The sequence below is a fragment of the Engraulis encrasicolus genome, chromosome 14 (assembly GCF_034702125.1).
Source record: "Engraulis encrasicolus isolate BLACKSEA-1 chromosome 14, IST_EnEncr_1.0, whole genome shotgun sequence".
Classification (NCBI taxonomy): Eukaryota; Metazoa; Chordata; class Actinopteri; order Clupeiformes; family Engraulidae; genus Engraulis; species Engraulis encrasicolus.
In genome coordinates, this window is record NC_085870.1 from 13,483,700 (window position 1) to 13,501,888 (window position 18,189).

The window sequence follows — 18,189 nt, forward strand, 5'->3', positions numbered from 1 at the left end:
TGATATATGATATTTGCTCATTAATCTGGTTTAGTTCGATATGTGAAATGCTTCTCTGTTGTATGTTCTGGTCATCATTTGATTTCATAATTTTTTTTACTCCTATTAATCTCTCTCTCTCTCTCTCTCTCTCTCTCTCTCTCTCTCTCTCTCTACTTCCATCTTTCTCTTGGCCCCTTTCTGTGACCATCCCTCTCTCTGTTCCTCTCTGTCTCTATTGGCTTGTCTCTATCTCTCTCTCTCTCTCTCTCGCTCTCTCTCTCTCTCTCTCCCTCTCCCTCTCTCCTTCAGGATAAGGTGGCTGCGGAGACTCTCCCCCTGCAGGGCTTCACAGTGAAGTTGTCTGAGGCCCCTGAGGGAGCGGAGGCCTCCAGCGTGTTCCAGCTCTACCACAAGAAGACCCTCTACTACACCTTCAGAGCCGACGACCAGCACACCGCACGCCGGTGAGAGGGCGCCCTCTACTGACAAACTTGCCACCTAGTTAGTTGCCAAAGAATAACGTTCCTCAATGGCGACACTGCAGTCACCCAGGGGGGTGGTTGAGACAGAATGATGACACATCTACATGAGAATAGACTTCATTCATTTCAACACAAAATAAGAATGTTTTAAATCACACCTAAAAAGCATACAATAGATGCACAGAAGTGTTCATGAGTGCTGTTTTCATCATCTTTATCATGATGATCTTGGGTGGAGGGTGGTGGAGTCATTGGCAGGCTTATGGTGAGGGGGGTGTTTGTTAAAAAGGAGATGTAGAAAGACTGGCGTAGAATCACATATTTACCACATAGAAAGCAAACGTTTACAAAGGGTCTATAAAGAAATGATACATGGTCCAGAAAGACAGATGCTGAGGCACTCAAGGTTGCAAATTTTTTTTACTTTTTTATTTGGCTACAATGCCTACGCGTTTCGGCCCTTATGGCCTTCTTCAGGGCGTATACTTGAGTGCCTCAGCATCTGTCTTCCTGGACCAAGTTTGAGAGCCCCTACACTGATGAGCACCAAGGAAAAAGGGTGAAGACCCAGAATCACTCCAATTACCTGCTCCAATTACAGCCTTACAATTCAGGTGTCCCAACACATAGTTATTTTACTATTCAGTCAATAGAACTTATAGAGCCTTGGCATCTGCCTCTGTTCCATCTGTCGCCTTACAAAACAGTATACAGCCTAAGACTGCAGGACAGAGTCTACAGAAACCATTCTATGTTCATCATTTTCACAGCTGGTTTTCAATAGGGAATGGTTTCCCAAACTGGGGTGCGTGCACCCCTGGGGGTGCGCGGCTGGCCACAAGGGGGTGCGCGAGCAATGGCTGAGATGTGTGTTTTTATACAGAATTAATTAACATTACACAGTTTTAATTGTTTGGTGAATTGTATGCTCGAAATATCCACCTGAAGTTTAATTTATAACTTGTCATGCAACAAGTTCCATTGTAATAATGGCAGAAAAAATGTCTATTGGAAATGAGGATTGCCCAAAATGTGTGGCTGTGCAACATTTGCTTAGGGGGTGCGCGAACCACATGGAAATGTAAAAGGGGGTGCGCAGGGGAGAAAGTTTGGGAACCACTGCAATAGGGAATGTGAATGTGTTGAAAGAATGTCTTAACTCGTTAAGACACGGCTCCTGTTATAAATCTGTTGGTACTAGAATGGCAATGACCAAACCATAATGTATTACTAAAGGCCCTGTGTAATGTCATGAAGTGTAGGGCTATGGTAGTTATTATGTCTTTTCCGTGACTATTACAATGTTGCACTGGTGAAACAGCATTTATTATGGGGCTACATACAGTATTTTGCAAAGAGAGAAGGTGTGTGTAGAGTAGATGGTGGTGATAGAGATGGGTACCTCCTGCCAGGTTGATGTTGTTATGCCTGACGGGTAGTAGTAGTAGTGGTAGTGGGAGGGGATCCCCGCTGTTCCTCTGATACTTAACATTACCCACATAATGCTTAACACAGATGTGCACATGACTGGACTGACCATAAGGCATACAGGGCATTTGCTCGGTGGACAGTTGATTATTTTGGCCTGGGCTTCCAATTTATGTTATGGTATCAGTCTTCATGCCACTTCAAAAAACCTCTCCCAGTCAGATAAGAATTTTGGCTGTCAAAATGACTCATATTGGATGACTAAAAGTGTTGTCACAGGCTTCACTCTCTCTCTCCCAATGCCTGGTGAACTGGACTTGGCTGAAGATGCCCGGCTTGATTTTTTGGCCCTGTCCAGGCTTGGATGTGCATCTCTGATTAAACCATTAAGTTCTTGTGTTCCCATGCCCCTACCGGCCTGGCAGAGACAGACAACCAAGACAAATCTTGTGGTTAATGGCACGAGAATGACCTGCGGTGGAGACCTGTGTCTTGTGGGAGTGCTGTGGCTGAGTTAGCTAAGGCGACGCCCCATACACCCAGAGATCTGGGGTGCATTTCTGGAAAGGGAAGTTGCTAACTATATTAGCTACTTTGTTGGTTGTAATGCAATTTCCCATTGGCAACTACCGAAGTTGCTAACTGCTAACAACTACGCTTTCCAGAAATGCACCCCTGAGCATTAATACGCCTCGAGGTTGTTTCCCAATCCTTTTCCCCTAGTCTCTCTCCCACTCGGTTCCTGTCACACGCTCTAATATCCTGTTCAAAATAAAATAAAAACATAAAAAGCCCAAATAATATTTTTTTTAAAACCCTATGTCTTGTGTTCCAGATGGGTGAACGCCATGGAGGAAGCCACTGTTTTGTAGCATTCATCCACTTCTGGAAGGTGATGTTTTGTAAAACGACTGAGACATTTTGGACCCTGATTCACACACCCACATTACTCGAGAAAAAAACGCTGGATCGCTTTAGTGTTTTGGATGGATGTCATTCCACGTGAGAAGATCCACTGCCCCATCCAGGGTAGAAGATAGGCCTTGCTATTACGCATCTCCATGGAAAAGTTTGTAAAGCCTACCACTACATGCTGAATATGTGTGTGTGTGTGTGTGTGTGTGTGTGTGTGTGTGTGTGTGTGTGTGTGTGTGTGTGTGTGTGTGTGTGTGTGTGTGTGTGTGTGTGTGTGTGTGTGTGTGTGTGTGTGTGTGTGTGTGTGTGTGTTCTTGGAAACACTGCCACCCACAATCCGTGCCAAAACAGGAAAGAATGTTTTTTATTCCTCCCTGGCTCACTGTCTGAGAAAGCTGTACCATCATTGTATATACAATTGCCAATGGAGAATCACCTGTACAGCTCTGAGGATATCTTTTATTACTTTGTATGCTCTTTTAAAAACCTATCAGACAGCCTACCGGAGTTTCTTCCTCCAAATGTGTACATTTCTCTTTTTTGAATCTGCTGAACTGTGTTGTCGTTGCCCAACTTACCAAAACAGAAATGGGGGAAATGGAGGCAAAAGAGGACAAGTTCATCTGATCACTCCGCCGAATCATATTGAGTGCGCTACAATATGCGACCTTGCCTCCTCCACTTGTGCTTGTCTCCTCGTCCCGCCTCCTGGCCCCTCCTCCGTGGAGAAAACGATAAAGTTTCCCAGCTGTCAGCCTAGCCACAACAACTTTTGAGGGACTGTTTTTCATTCACCATCCCAATTGCAACATATTGATATTGAAATATAATGCTGTTGTCAGTGATGTCATCATGATATATTACTTCCTGGTACGAGGAGACAAGCACAAGTGGAGGAGTGAAGGTTGCATATTGTAACGCACTCATTGGGTACATACCATTACCTAAACTCACATCCTCACCTTGTGTTTGTGTGGCCTCATGCTTCGCTGATGCCCTGCCTCGGTGGAGAAAACAATAACATTGTCCCGCTGTCAGCCTAGGCACAACATCTTTGGGGGATTTTTCTCCACTCAACATCCCCATTGCAAATGATAAGATTACCTTTGAATTGTGCTTTTGAGAGAAACACGTCTAAAAAAACGTCTGTCGTCAATGACGTATTGCTTCGCATTAGCGAGGCCACAAGTAAAAGGCGAGGGCAAGAGTTTTGGTAATGGGATGGACTCACTGTGTCCAGGGTTGTATCATCCGGCTTCAAAAGTTACAATCCTGCACCCACTATTTGTACCAGCTATTCACTGCACCAGTTTATTAGTGAAATTACCTGTCTCACTATTTTATTTTTAACCATTTGCTGCTCTTGTTAATTTGGGAAATCACCTGTTCAGATGATTTCACTAATTACCTTGTGCAGGGAATGGCTGGAAAAAAATAGAGGGTGCTGCAGGATTGCAACGTCTGAAGCCGGATTACCCAAACAATGATTTTGTCAGAGCGAAAAGGGCTGTACTGAGTGACCAAGCGAATTTGAATGTGAAATTCCCCTGCCTGATGGAGGAGGATGATGAAAAATGTGGTAAGATCTCACATCCTCTAGCCTGTGATAATTCCCCCTGAACTGATTTCTTTAGTGCTTCCTCTACAGCTCAACACACGCGTATAGTTCATTGCTTCAAAGGCAGTTGGTCATTAAAAATAGATTGAACTCATTTGTTATATCTCAATCAGATGACGTTATTTCTGCCAGGCCTCGTTTGAGATCGCTGCTTTATAGAACCGTAACACTAATTAATTTATAGGTCGAATGGACGGCGGCTAACAATAATGACATATCATTAGCAAATTAAATTACAAAGATTAATATTGCTGACTATAAGACCTCATATTGCCTCTCAGTATTATTGCACCTGGGTAGATTATCGTCTGCTGAATGATGCTATGTGACTCGGAAATGACAAGTTAATATCCCCCCTACATAAAGGCATCTCATTCGGGTTGGAGACGGAGATCTACCATGACTGTTTATTCACTTACTCTTATTGCCTGGCCACCTTGTGTGTCTGTGTGTGGGTTTACTGTATCGGTTTGTCTATTTGTCCACCTGTGGTGTGTGTATCTCATCTGCAGGGGGCGACAAACACACACCAAGTCATACACTTCGGCAAACATACACATCTACAGTACATTTAGCATCGGACAGGGGCCCATTTTCTCGTGTGTGATTGATCTCTTCCTACCTGTCCCTTGTGAATGCCATTTCTTTGCCTCGCTTTACCTACTCACACTTTGACTTTGACTTTGCTCAAGCCTCTGATTTCAGCCTTCCATAGATGATTTCATTGATCATTGCTCTGAGGTTGTAAACATGTGTGACTTGTCAGCGATATGATTCTGAACACTGGGATTTCTGGATGAAATCCCATAGTCTGTATAGGCCCCCTCCATGCGTTTTCTACAGTGTTAAAGTTATTTTGAGGTTGGTGGACGCGAGAAATATCATTTATGTATATAGACAGTTTAGGACAACATGGCGTTACCCTGTGTTGTAGTGTTTTCAGTTTTTATACACTAAGAAAATGATGTATATACATATATTGACATGAGTTGTGTCTTTTATATAGAGGGTATATGGTAAACTCAAGGATATTTTATGTACATTGCTACATGGATTATAAAAATGTGATATATTTTGAAATTTTTGACACTACATGCAAAATGTGTCCTTTGTGCCAAGTAACACACCAATATAAATGTTAGTGTGTACCCATATTGTATTCACTGTTTGTAATGATGATGATTGGGTTGCAAACCAGTCATTACCTACATTCATCTACATAGGCAATTACAGAGAGAGTGGAGGAGTTTATTTACTTCTACACATTACATATGCAGTATGTGCGAATGTATTTTGCTGTGAAAATGTGGCCATTACACACTTTGCTGCCTAGCATGTACAATATGATGATCAAGCCAGAAGTTGATCCTCTAGACCAGGGATTTTCAACGCGTGGTCCATGGCTCACTGATGGTCTGCGGTAATATTGCTGCTGGTCCAGGAGTTGCTATGCTTTCTAACTATTTACTACAAATACATACAAAAAAACGCAGTGGGCCATGGGCTGCTTAATCCGAATGGCCGTCCCTGGGCCAGAACCAGTTGAAAACCCCTGGTTTAAATGCCCATAGACAATAAGTATACAGTAAATGCTACTAATGACATTGGGACTTTAGAGTACAGTTGAAAGTGAAAACATGTTGTGGTCTTATCATGTGATACAGACACAACCATAGAGGACTCTCATCTTCACTGACATTTCTGTGAACACCATTTTGTGTTTGGTGTTCAGACTTTCTGAGTTGATTTGCATGCTTCCACTAATTTCCCCAAGCTTTCACAGAGGCCTATACGTACGCTTCGATTGGTAACAATGGACGTATTATTTTTAATTGCATTTTGCATTTTTGGACACACTGTAACTACTGCATGATATTGATTCATATCTCAATTTCTTTAACAAGACTAACCTCCAGGTAGACGACTGAAAAAAAACAAACATTCTGTCCTAGAGATGCCTTCATTTTGTATTTTCACTGTGTAAGACTGTACTGTATTTGCTTATCTTGTGTACCCCTAGACTATTGTTGGTTTAAATGACTATACAGTATAGAGAGATATTATACACAATGATGGAATGTAATATCAAGAACAAAGTTGTTTGTACATATTCAGTGTTATATGGGGACGTGTATTTTACAGGCTGCTGCATCCAATACTATACTTTCAAAATGGCTGCCCTGGTGTCTGCGCTAACTGAGCCTTTTTCTGGACAGCATCTCAATGTGCTCGTCGATCTTCCAATGCCTCTGTTTCTATACAGTGCATCTGCACTCCAGTCTGTCTGGATTCTCACCCAGGTTAAATGTAAATTCTCACCAAGGTTAAAACCACCTCATGTTTTGTATTGAAGTTCCAGAAAATATGTGTGTGGGACACATTTTTCTCCCTTTTTTACACGGAAGGCTATCATTTTTTTAATCACTGTCAGATTGTTTTTATCCTATGGCCAAGCGTCTTGACTACTGGACCTATACTACTGGAAGTGTAAATGTGTTTGTATATACATGAGTTGAAAATGCATCTTCTTTTGCTTTATTTGCACTGACAACACAAAGAAGAAGAAAAAAGCATATGAAACTGTATGTAACAGCATGTTACTACCTGTAAGCATTCTTACATCTGAGTATTCTGATTTTCTATGGCGTTGCCGTATTTTCTACTTGCTACTGGGGTTTGATCCCGAAACTCATTTGTATGTTTTGTGCAATGGGGGAGAACTGTGGGCAGATGTTGAATTGGGACTCATTGTTCAGGTAAATAAAGTATAAGAGAAAGGCCTGCTATACAAAATAAGGACTTGTCATTTCTCAATCCATTCAATCCTCTTTTTTTCTTTCACATGGCTTCTTTTTCTGCACAGTACAACACAACAGGGGAATCTGACCAAATCATATCGTCCTCCTCTGACCGACTATTCCTGTCTGTGGATTTATGAAAGAGATCACCTTGAGCGAGCTACTGAATTGAATGCTGTTTTGCGGGTCTTTGATTATATCCAGTAGGGGGCAGCACATGAAAGCAAAATATTGCCCAGAAACACTGTGGATGTCTCTGATCTGATCAATGAACTAGGGATTCTCTCTCCCTCTCTCTCTCTCTCTCTCTCTCTCTCTCTCTCTCTCTCTCTCTCTCTCTCACGCGCGCGCGCACACACCACACACACACACACACACACACACACACACACACACACACACACACACACACACACACACACACACACACACACACACACACACACACACACAATTATACATGTGTGGTAATTCAATTCAATTATGTAAGATTAATACAGGTGAATTGAAATGGAATGGCAATCTTGATGACATAATACATCCTAATGAGACATTGTCTGAGCAACGCAATTGCAGACCACGTTTCATAATGATGTTAACTAGGTCACTGTGGACCATGTAGGATTTAAAGTCATTAACCAGTGATTGCATAAGGACTTGCTGAAATCTAATATTTAACTCAATTGTATGAGGGGGGAAAAAAGAACCACATTATTCCACTGGTAATACGGACCCCCCTATCACGCGCCTTCCTTCTTTTGCTCAAGAGCGTGCTTGATAAGATTGGAGCGAGGGCCTGGTAACGCGATACATCAGCGATACGATAATTAGCATTATCAGGGACTTCCAGCCAACTGTCGAACCAAGTTGAACGAAGTAAGTAGCGCACAGGTCATCAATAATGGATGAGCAAAAGAAAAAAGAAAGCACAAAACATTTTGGCCTATTTCTTTTCATCCACTAAAATATTAATGAGCACGAGATAAGCAGAACAGTGGCTGGCAGCAGCAGCTCGCCAGCAAAACACAGTCAGCCAGCAGGGCCGTTTCAAGGTATTGTGGGGTCCTGAACAAAGAGGGACCCTGGGGGCCCTTTAACCACCCCTCTTCTCTTGGGGTCCTTACATCCGCTTCTCTATTGGGGGAGAGAGAGGGCCACCTTTGAGAGATTTTTGATAGCAGTACGTTTCAGTCACTGAATTTGACGCCTTTGCGCAGTTATAGCCTTACTGCCACCAAAATTGTAATGACCAAGTAATGACCATTGTAATGACCTTGATCTGTTATAAGGCTCTCGAATATGTCATAGCAATGGTGTTATGATGTAGTTGAGTCTTCTCAGCAATGAATCAACGGGCCCATCGCCAGGCCCATCTGCGCAAAGAGGCTGCGGACTTACAAAGTTATCATTGCGGCCATTCCAATACAAATACAGGGCCAGTCAGTACCAGGGACCTCCCTTTCATCTGCGGGCCCTCGCCAATTGCCTAGTTTGGATCTGAAAGGCCTGTCAGCCAGCCATCCAGCCATCCAGCATCAGCCAGCCAGCCAGCCAGCATCAGCCGCAGTCAGAGTCCAGTGGCCAGGGTATACCCTGCTGCTCATGGATCCTATTCTCCAGAGTAGACAATGCACACCCAGCGAGGCGCCTTCCTCTGGGTCACCAAGGTCTCTTGCTGCACTAACGACACCATCAATATGGTGACAACAGACAATAGACAATAAGGTCTACAGCAGGACAAAGAAGAATTTGTTAAATGTTTTACACACTGTAAATAAAGACATCAATTAAATTGATGTCAATTAAGGGAAGGTCCTGTAAAAGTGTTTTTGTCTTCTAATGACTTTTTACAAGATCTTACCAGTATACCATTCCAAACAGATACTTCTTTTGCAGCACAAGCATATAGCCGGATGCTGCTGCTCTGTGTCATGATGACTCTCAAATATGGACTTTTAAGAATGTGCCAGAAAAACGTGTAAATCGAAAGTGGAGAAAGGGAAGCAAAAGCGTGACAGAAAGAGGCAGGAATTGGGCCAGACTAGTTGCACCACTCCCCAGGGGTTTATTGACCCAATACTGGGAAACACCAAGTGATTGCACAGAGACAAAGATGGAACAATGACGTGTGTGTTTGTGTGTGTGTGTGTGTGTGTGTGTGTGTGTGTGTGTGTGTGTGTGTGTGTGTGTGTGTGTGTGTGTGTGTGTGTGTGTGTGTGTGACTGTGTGAATGCCAGGCTGCATGCGCATGTGCGTGCGTGCGTGCGTGCGTGCGTGCGCGCGTGCGTGCGTGTGCGTGTGCGTCTGTGTGTGTGTATGCGTGTGTGTGTGTGTGGCTGGTGTGTGTGTGTGTGCGTGCGTGTGTGTGTGTGTGTGTTCACACATTCCAGCACAGGTTACTGATTTGTCTTTTCCAACAGCATACTGTTTGTACACGCTCATGTTTTGGCCTCTGTCCCTCATACGTACATAACTACACTCTATTAAGACAAACTATAGAAATGCAGCATGCAATTCATAGAGGCCCTAATCCTTAAACCAACCTTTTTTATGGTTGAGATAGATGTTGAGAATAAAAGGGTGATGAGAATCTTCCATGGAAGTTGGAAGGTCTCAATGCTGCTTATTGTGTGGTTGAATCGTCAACGTTTTTCTAAAACTCATTGCAGCTAGTACTTTCAGAAGAACTAGGAACAACCACAACTAGAGTGTGGCAAGAGTCATTTCCTCTTGTCGTCCTGTCAGACAACACCACGATGCCTTCACCCCGCTGAAAGTGACAGTGAAACTGTTAGACACACTTAGACACAGCACATGCATCTAAGGTGCTGGTTACACGTATGTGGATGTTTTAAAATGCAGATATTTTTGTATCCGTTAACGTAAATGACGTATAAACACGACATGTGGATTAAAACTGAAAAAAAACCTCCATTGTGTCAGGTGCATTTTAGCCCCCTAAATGTAGTTTTTTTTTGTAGATATTTTTGAATGAGCATTCTAAAACTTCATTTATGTGTAAACGAGAGGCCAATATGTTTTCAAAAATATTCGTGTAAACAGTTAGTCAGCCATATACTGCCATACAGTATACTGAACAGGCCAGAAGGTGGACAGCTGGGAATAGGAACACCCGTGAAACAGGACTTTTACTCTCAGCTGGGATGGAATACTTTGAGAAACAAACATGAGACATCTTTGTCACTTCAATCAAATCCTTGTATCCTCATCAGAAAATCTATCTTTGCAAATACACATTATATATTAAGTTTCATTTTGTAGCCTATAATGTAGCTGAAATGGACTCAACTACAGCCTATATGCGTCTCATATTGCATTTTCTGGCATCTTACCTGGATTGGTCTGCTGACACCTTACAAAATGTACAAGCATCTGTCTATCGAAAACTTTTGAATTAGACACAAGGTCAGTAGGCCAATATGTCCAACTCTATTGAAGTAATGTTATTTTGTCAGTATTGGCTTATAGGATCTGCTGGTGAGTGACAATCAAACCTTGAAACACAGCTCTAATACTGGCAAATCCGTTGATGCTCTTTTGTATGCCTCATTCTTATAAATTAAATAATTGTGTGGAAAAAGTAGTGAATGTACATGCAGTAAAGTGCAGTTTTGGGTGTAATTCTAAAATCGGATCCCAAAAACGGATGTCTTAACACTGAGCTATGCCAGAGATGGAATGACATCATGCAAGTGGTGTGTTTAAAATGGTGGCTGTACAGGGAGGCTGTTAGAGCTGCTGGCCTCCTCGAGTCATGCAGTGATGCCCAGCAAGAGTCCTCTACCTGAGAGGCATCTCTAATTCATAAAGACTGCAGCGAGCGAGGCCTTGACAAGGCAGTGATGCTGAAGATGAGAGTGGTACTACTATACACTGAGCCTCACCAACCCCATAGGCACACAAAATGGAGGCTGTCAAACAAGCAGAGGTTACCTTATATGAGATGGAGAAAATGGGTAGTGTTGGTCTAGGGTGGGAGTTTAATATGGCATACAGAGCAGCTAGTCCTAAGGCCTGAGACTGATCTATTTTTCTAAGGAACCGACCTACAATTTGGAGGCGTAATCAGGCGTAATACTGTCCTCCACTGTAATCCAGAACTATGTAGCTATATTACATTGCGATTATTTTTTTAATCGTGTTAATTAATTATTATTGCGTGATTAATTAATCGAAATTAATGCATTAATGTCCCAGCTCAAAAAAAATCCTTGCATGTGATTAGGGAAACCACTTGACTGGCATTTTTAACGAGTTGCTATTTTAAGTACTCACAGTTATACTTCTCCACAATGTTTAAACTTCTCCACACGTCTCATCTCTGAATATCCTGCAATCCTGATTGGCTCTACTGCATGATGGTTCTGGAGAAGGGCGAGTCTGAAGATTGACCCACGTTACCCTCACAAAGCTGAACAGAAATACACGAGGGTCTGGCGGGAGTCAGGTAACATTGATACATCTTCAATATGAACAGCGGACCGAGCAAATCAGGATATAGAAAGTGGCCTGCATGTGAAAGGACATCAAAAACAGGTTGTAAAAAAACAGACATGTCCAGGGAAAACTGGACGGTTGGTCACCCTATAGCAGGGGTGGCCAACCAGTCGGAGACCAAGAGCCACATTTTGTAATGTGTCACAGCAAAGAGCCACATCGGCACACAAACATCACGCGGGCATATAAACATGCGCACACCCACCAACATGGGCATCACCCATCCTTCTCGCACCACAGACCAGCATACACAACAACACATGGGTATGAACATCAACCATCTCTTCCTTTCACACACAGACACACAGACACACAGACACAGACACAGACGCAGACACAGACACACACACACACACACACACACACACACACACACACACACACACAAAGTGTCAGATTGATGTTACACTCCAACTTAATGGCCTGACTACAAGACAATCCTGAATATAAGATGACCCCCCCCCTTTTTTTTTACTGCTTCAATTTTTTGGGGGAAAAGGTTTTTTCAAGATAAAAATGTTGTTTTACATAAGAAGACAAGGGTACACAGGTCAAAATTATTTCATAAATTCTTTCATATTTTAATAAAACACGTTTCACAGCATAATTTCCATGAGCACTCTTTATAACAGAGCACGAAGTAACGCGGCACGAAGTAACGCGGCCCAAAGATTCTCCGCCTCTCTAAGGTCATTCGGGGGTTAGGCGCATAGGCACCGCTTTCTTGCGCACAGATGAGATGATCATTGGATGCCTGACGACAACACCAACCGAAATTAATAAGGTGGTTCGTCAAATCGCCGTTCATTTTCCACATTAATGTTTCAGCGGGTGCTGACAGGGGGCCAGGGGAAAAAACGAAGTTTTCTTTTTGAGACTAAACTGAGCGCGGACAACCGACAAGTCGATTGAAATTGTTTCCCACCTGCACGCTGTCTGCCTGCGCCGCTTTGACAATGGCTGATAAACCAAGGTAGAACATTATTTTTGGCGCTATTTTGTCTATAGCCCGCGAAAATAACACGATTTTAAACCAAAAACATAATTTCACATTCGGGTCAATAGCCATGAACACTCCTAACAGAGTGCAGAGATGGCTACGCAGGACAGATTCTCAGCGCATCTACCCCGCCTTTCTCTTCATATAAATTGCTCATTTATAACCGCCATATCCGAGCGATAGAATCTACAAATATGGACAGCACATTTTCTTGACCTTATTGAGGAGTGATGGCAAAATCTTTCAGGTTAAAACATTTTTGCCGATATTTTGTTTAGTCAGCGAAAGACGCGGTCACTTTTAAAGCGCTATTTTTAGAACATAGGATTAAATCGCCTCTTGTAGGCTATTTGCAGTAACACATGTCACACATCAACGTGATCATTCAGGACACATTTAGCCAAGGCCTACAGTACCAAGACCACAGGGCACTTATTTGCCATAGTTCTAATCAACTTTGTGTGCGCAATTCTAATGCATATTGCCTATGGGACATAAACACAAACTTGGACATGAACGCAAGAGCCGCAAAACACCAGGCAAAGAGCCGCATGCGGCTCGAGAGCCGCGGGTTAGCCACCTATGCACTATAGTTTACATGGGATGTTTAATTCCGAATTAAATCAATTCAACTTAAATTTAACAATTCAGAATTAAACTTTATTATAATTAAGTGGGTGATTCATTCCAAGGTTAATTCTAAATAACTTTATTCTATCATGTATATGTATATGTATGTATAATTCCGCTTTAAAACAATTCTGGTCGTTCCACTCATGCTTGTCGCTACGCGATGAAGCATGGGACAGCGACGTAGACCCAGCATGTGCATCCTCTGTACAGTGGAAATGCTTTAAGATCCCCAAATGTTTATTAAATTTAAGTGCGTCATGTAAGAATTAAATGAAAGTGCTTCATGTAAACTCGGGAGAGAATAATTTTATGTATGAACGATTTAAAATTCGAAATGATTAAATACATAATTAAAAACATCATGCTAATGTGGCCATGGAAGAGCTAAAAGCAGCAACTCAGAGAGGAGACAAGCACTGTAGAGTCTAAGCAGTCAGGAGTACTGCTGCTGTGAAGGGCATTGATAGCAGGCAGGCAGGGGTTAAACTGGGCCGCAGCTGTTAAGGTCGTACTGCATTACTACAACAACAGCAGACCTTTCTTCACACTTTTCAGCAATTAAAAAAGATTATAAGCATTAACCCCTGACCGGACTCCCTCCACACAGCAAGTTCCAATTTAACTCTGGCGTAGAGGTATGGCCGTGCTTGAGGGAGAGGAAGAGTGAAAACCAGCTCCAGAGCTTCGTAAATGTCAACAGCAGTGACCGATAGTCAGTAAAAAAAAAAGTGAGGCAGGATATGGACAAGCGGAAAAATAAAAACTCTGCCATTTGACCAGACAAGCAAAATTGGAAGATGACTCATTGCAGTGTGACAGCTGAATTGAAGCGTACAGCTATCACAGCAGGCCTATTGAGCTGAACGCTAACGTCAGTGTTGAAGACATGATCGCTTGCTGCTGAGTTGTCATGGGTCAATAGTAATGCCTACCTATATAACTAACTGCATGTCAGCAGTAATGAATTAGCCTGGGAGTACAGCAAGTATAAGGAGCGCCAGGGAAACCTACTGTAGGACAAATGGGTCAGGTGTCCAGGGAGCAGGGGGTGGGGGTGAGGGGGAGCCCATTCTCTGGAAAAATCAACTACATGCTTCGTGGTGCCGCTACGATATAGCCTCATTTTTCGTAGTTGGGCAACGCGCGCTGTCGTCGAGAGTGGGTGAGAGAGAGGATGAGAGAGAGCGAGTGAGAGAGAGAAGCGTGCATTCCGGGAGGGGAGTGCTGTCGTTGTGTCAGCTTCATGCCATGTCTCCCTTCCTCCAACATTATTCCTAACCTTAACCCTAAACCTAACCCTAACCCTAACCTTAACCCTAAGCCTAAACTTAACCCTAAACTTAACCGTAAATCACTTGTTTGAAATGTTTGATTACCGTCGTTTCCAGTTAGCCTTCACTCGCGCTTGATTGTTGACGTCCGTCCGCATTATTCTTCCCCGCAGAACCAAACTACCCCAATTGTCAGTTCCCCCCTTTCGTCGCCCAACCACGAGAAACGAGGCTATTCGTAAAGCCACCACAAGGCTTAAAGTTGATTTTTTTCTGTTCTTCTCGTAAAGACTTCACGAAAGGCCCGAGTTACTGTTGTGAGGGGAGTGCAGAATTGGGTCCCCATTACACTGAATGCATGACTCTGTTCCGAGTACAGCAAGTGTAAGAAGCACCAGGGAAACAGAGGGTCGACAAATGGGTCAGTTGTCCCGGCACAAGGGAGAGGGGGGCCCAGAATTGGGTCATTATATGGAATGTATAGGATGGGGGGGGGACCTTTCAGATGACTGTGTCGCAGGCGCAGGCAAAGCTGTCAGTATGCCTGAGAAGCACTGCATGGTTTCTTGCCCCCCCCCGGGGTAAAGTTCATGGCCTCCGTAATGGCCTTAGCATCTTTATGCAATCTGTTGTGACAGAATGCGGCAATTGATGATGTAATTGGCGTCTTAAAATGGCCATTACAGAAAGGTATTGTTTCACGAAATGAGCACACACTGCGGCTGATGCTGATAATGACAGTAAATTGTGATTAGGGTTCCTGTGAGGATGAGGGGGTTGGCCCATTGACCCGACAGCCCATTGGTCCGACAATAAGACATACAGTACTGTAAGGAGCATAACGAAGAATCCCCATTGGTACAACATCTCATTAGTCCAACAGAGCTCAGGCTATTGGGATACATGCTCAGGCTATTGGGATACATGGAGGCACATCTTTTCAGACAAAAAAATGCATGCGCAAAACCATTGTTTTAACTTAAAAGTGAATATTTACAAAATGATAACACTAAAACAATTGTATACTGACAGAACATGCCTTTACTGATGGTTAGGGTGAGGAACCGTTTTGGTTCGGGCATGGTTTTAACGTGTTTGGTCAGACTAATGGGCTGTCGGGCCAATGGCATGGAAGCCTACACAGGCTATGGTTGTGGTGGAAATGTAAAAAGTATTTTCTCAGTCACACGTGGCAGCCTTACAAGAGGTTCACTTGAGAAAAGGATAAAAATGGTTGTATGGATGGATGCAGAAAAGCTTACAGGAGGGAAAGGGGTCAGATTTCCACGGCCTAAGGAGAGATATGGGCCCAGATTTGGGTCCTCATTACATTAAATGCATTGGGTGAGGGGCCCCTTCAAATGACAGTGTGCACACCATACAAAGCTCTCCCCAAACCATTTGCGACAAAGTGCAGATGTGCATTTCTTGAAACCAAAGTCGCTAGCTACGTTACCTACTTTGTTGTTTGCAATGTAATTTCTTATTGACAACTACCCAAGTTGCTAACTGGCTAACAACTCCGTTTTTGAGAAAGGCACCTCAGAGCACTGCTCTGCCAATGTTTCATTCCATTGTTCTAAAAACATCTGTGCACACCATTGCCAACGTCGGCTATCGATTATGATTGGTGTCTATTTTTGTCGGAACTGAGCCCTGAGGAAGGTCAGTAGACCGAAAGCTTGGCCTATTAAAAAGAACACAAAGGGGATTTAAGTGTGCAGACATTTTTCTTTCAATTTTACACAGTTTTTGTTTATGTTTGGCACCTTTTAATCGAGAGTGCGGTGTGATCCGGCTTTACACATATCGGAACTGCTTGTTAAAATCCATTGTTGAATCCAACTGTTACCAAGTGTGCCATCTGTCTATGGGTGCAACAAAGGCAGATTGAAATGCTGTCGGAACCGGTGTGCCCATAGTTAAAAACAGGGACGGACATCCCAGATTCAGAAGGTAAAAACCCTGCCACATATCTGCCAAAAAAACTAACAAACCAGTTGATCATAATTACCACACCCCCTCAGCCAGGTTGATGAGATAATTATAGAAATCAGCTGCATAGTAGAAATATCTGGGCAGGACTTAACTTCCAGTTTCTCCACCCCGTGTTACAGAGGAAAGTAGTAGAAAGATGGCTCTGGCTCGCCCCGCAGATGATATCTGGTCCAAGACCCCAGTGGCTTCTCATCCTCAACATCACCCCAGCAGTGCCCTGGTTAAAGTGAATTAGACAGAGGGATTACGAAAATGGGAGGAATCCTATCCATTATCACAAGAACAATCAAGGAGTGACACACACAAGTCACCGAGATGACATACAAATGTGAATGAGCATCTGATAGACGCACTATGTAATAAGTCAGGGTTTCCCAAACTGTGGTGCGTGCAACCCTGGGGGTGCGCGGCCTGCCATAAGGAGGTGCGCGAGCTAAATAGAGCAATGGCGGATATGTGAGTTTTTATTGGAAAAGAGGTTTTCCCAAAACCCAACTGGGTATAATGTGCTGTGAATGCACAGTGAATCATACTTGCGTGGCCATCAGCACATCAAAATATTCGAGTAGGGGGTGCGCGAACCACACTGAAATGTACAAGGGGGTGCGCAGGGAAAAAAGTTTGGGAACCGCTGTTATGCTATACAGTCCACAGACAATACATATAGCCATCATCAGTGATAGGGTTCATTGTCATGTGTGTCATCATCTGTCATAATGATACATGGATCCATCAAATAGGCCGACAATCAGTTAATCAGAAAAAGAACACACAGGTGCGTCCTAGATCTGGGTCAACGAATAGGGGACGTACAGATAGATGTGGTTGAGCTTAGAGATATGTCCTATTTCTTGCTAAACTTAGCTTGGGCCTTCTCATACTTCCTGTAATACTGCACAGAACTTTGCAATCAAGCGAACTGTACATGAAACATGAAAAAGCAACTTTGGGTGCGATTCATTCCACCTTTGAGGGCCCACTTCACATTATATGTGATGCTGGCCAGAGCATGCTCCATTGAGCTTTGGTGTCAGGATAGCCAGGCTAGTGGTGACACAGAGCAGGTAAGAAATGTTTGAACAGCTGAGGAGATACTTAAGTGGCCATTCTTATTTTCATAGTGAAGAACCAATAGCTGCTGTAGAACATGTTTGGTTAAGGAAGGCTCAAGCAAAGTCTTGCATTCATTCACTTAAGGACCTCAGAATATAAACAAGCAACCTTATATTCCTTTGTACTGACTCTGTTGGTTTCAGATGTGATGCTCACAGTTGAATTTTATGGCACAATAAAATATGATATCTGCACTCAAATGCCGTGCACTATGTTCTTTCATTGCCCTGACTCCATGTATGGGTAAAAGTAGAGAACTAGTATATCATTGTTTTTTTCTCCCCCTCCCTCTCTCTCTCTCTTCATCTCCCTCTCTATTTTCTTTATCTCTCTGTCTCTCCTTCTCTCTCTACGTCTGCACATTTCTCTCTTCTTTCCATGTCTTTGTCGGCCTGCTTTCACTCAGGAAAGAGGCAGAGCCCATTTTTCTCGC

At 43.2% G+C, this 18,189-nt stretch overlaps 1 protein-coding gene across 3 annotated transcripts in view; it reads left to right on the top strand.

Annotated features, from left to right (window-relative positions):
- Positions 1-3,601, top strand: part of fgd5a (FYVE, RhoGEF and PH domain containing 5a) — a 74,629-nt gene extending 71,028 nt beyond the window's left edge. For all 3 annotated transcript variants that reach the window (XM_063214958.1, XM_063214956.1, XM_063214957.1), the window contains exons 21-22: positions 292-446; positions 2,728-3,601. In XM_063214958.1, coding sequence (XP_063071028.1) covers positions 292-446; positions 2,728-2,764 — 192 coding nt within the window. In that variant the 3' untranslated portion in view covers positions 2,765-3,601. The remainder of the gene's footprint in view (positions 1-291; positions 447-2,727) is intronic.
- The last annotated feature ends 14,588 nt before the right edge of the window (positions 3,602-18,189 follow it).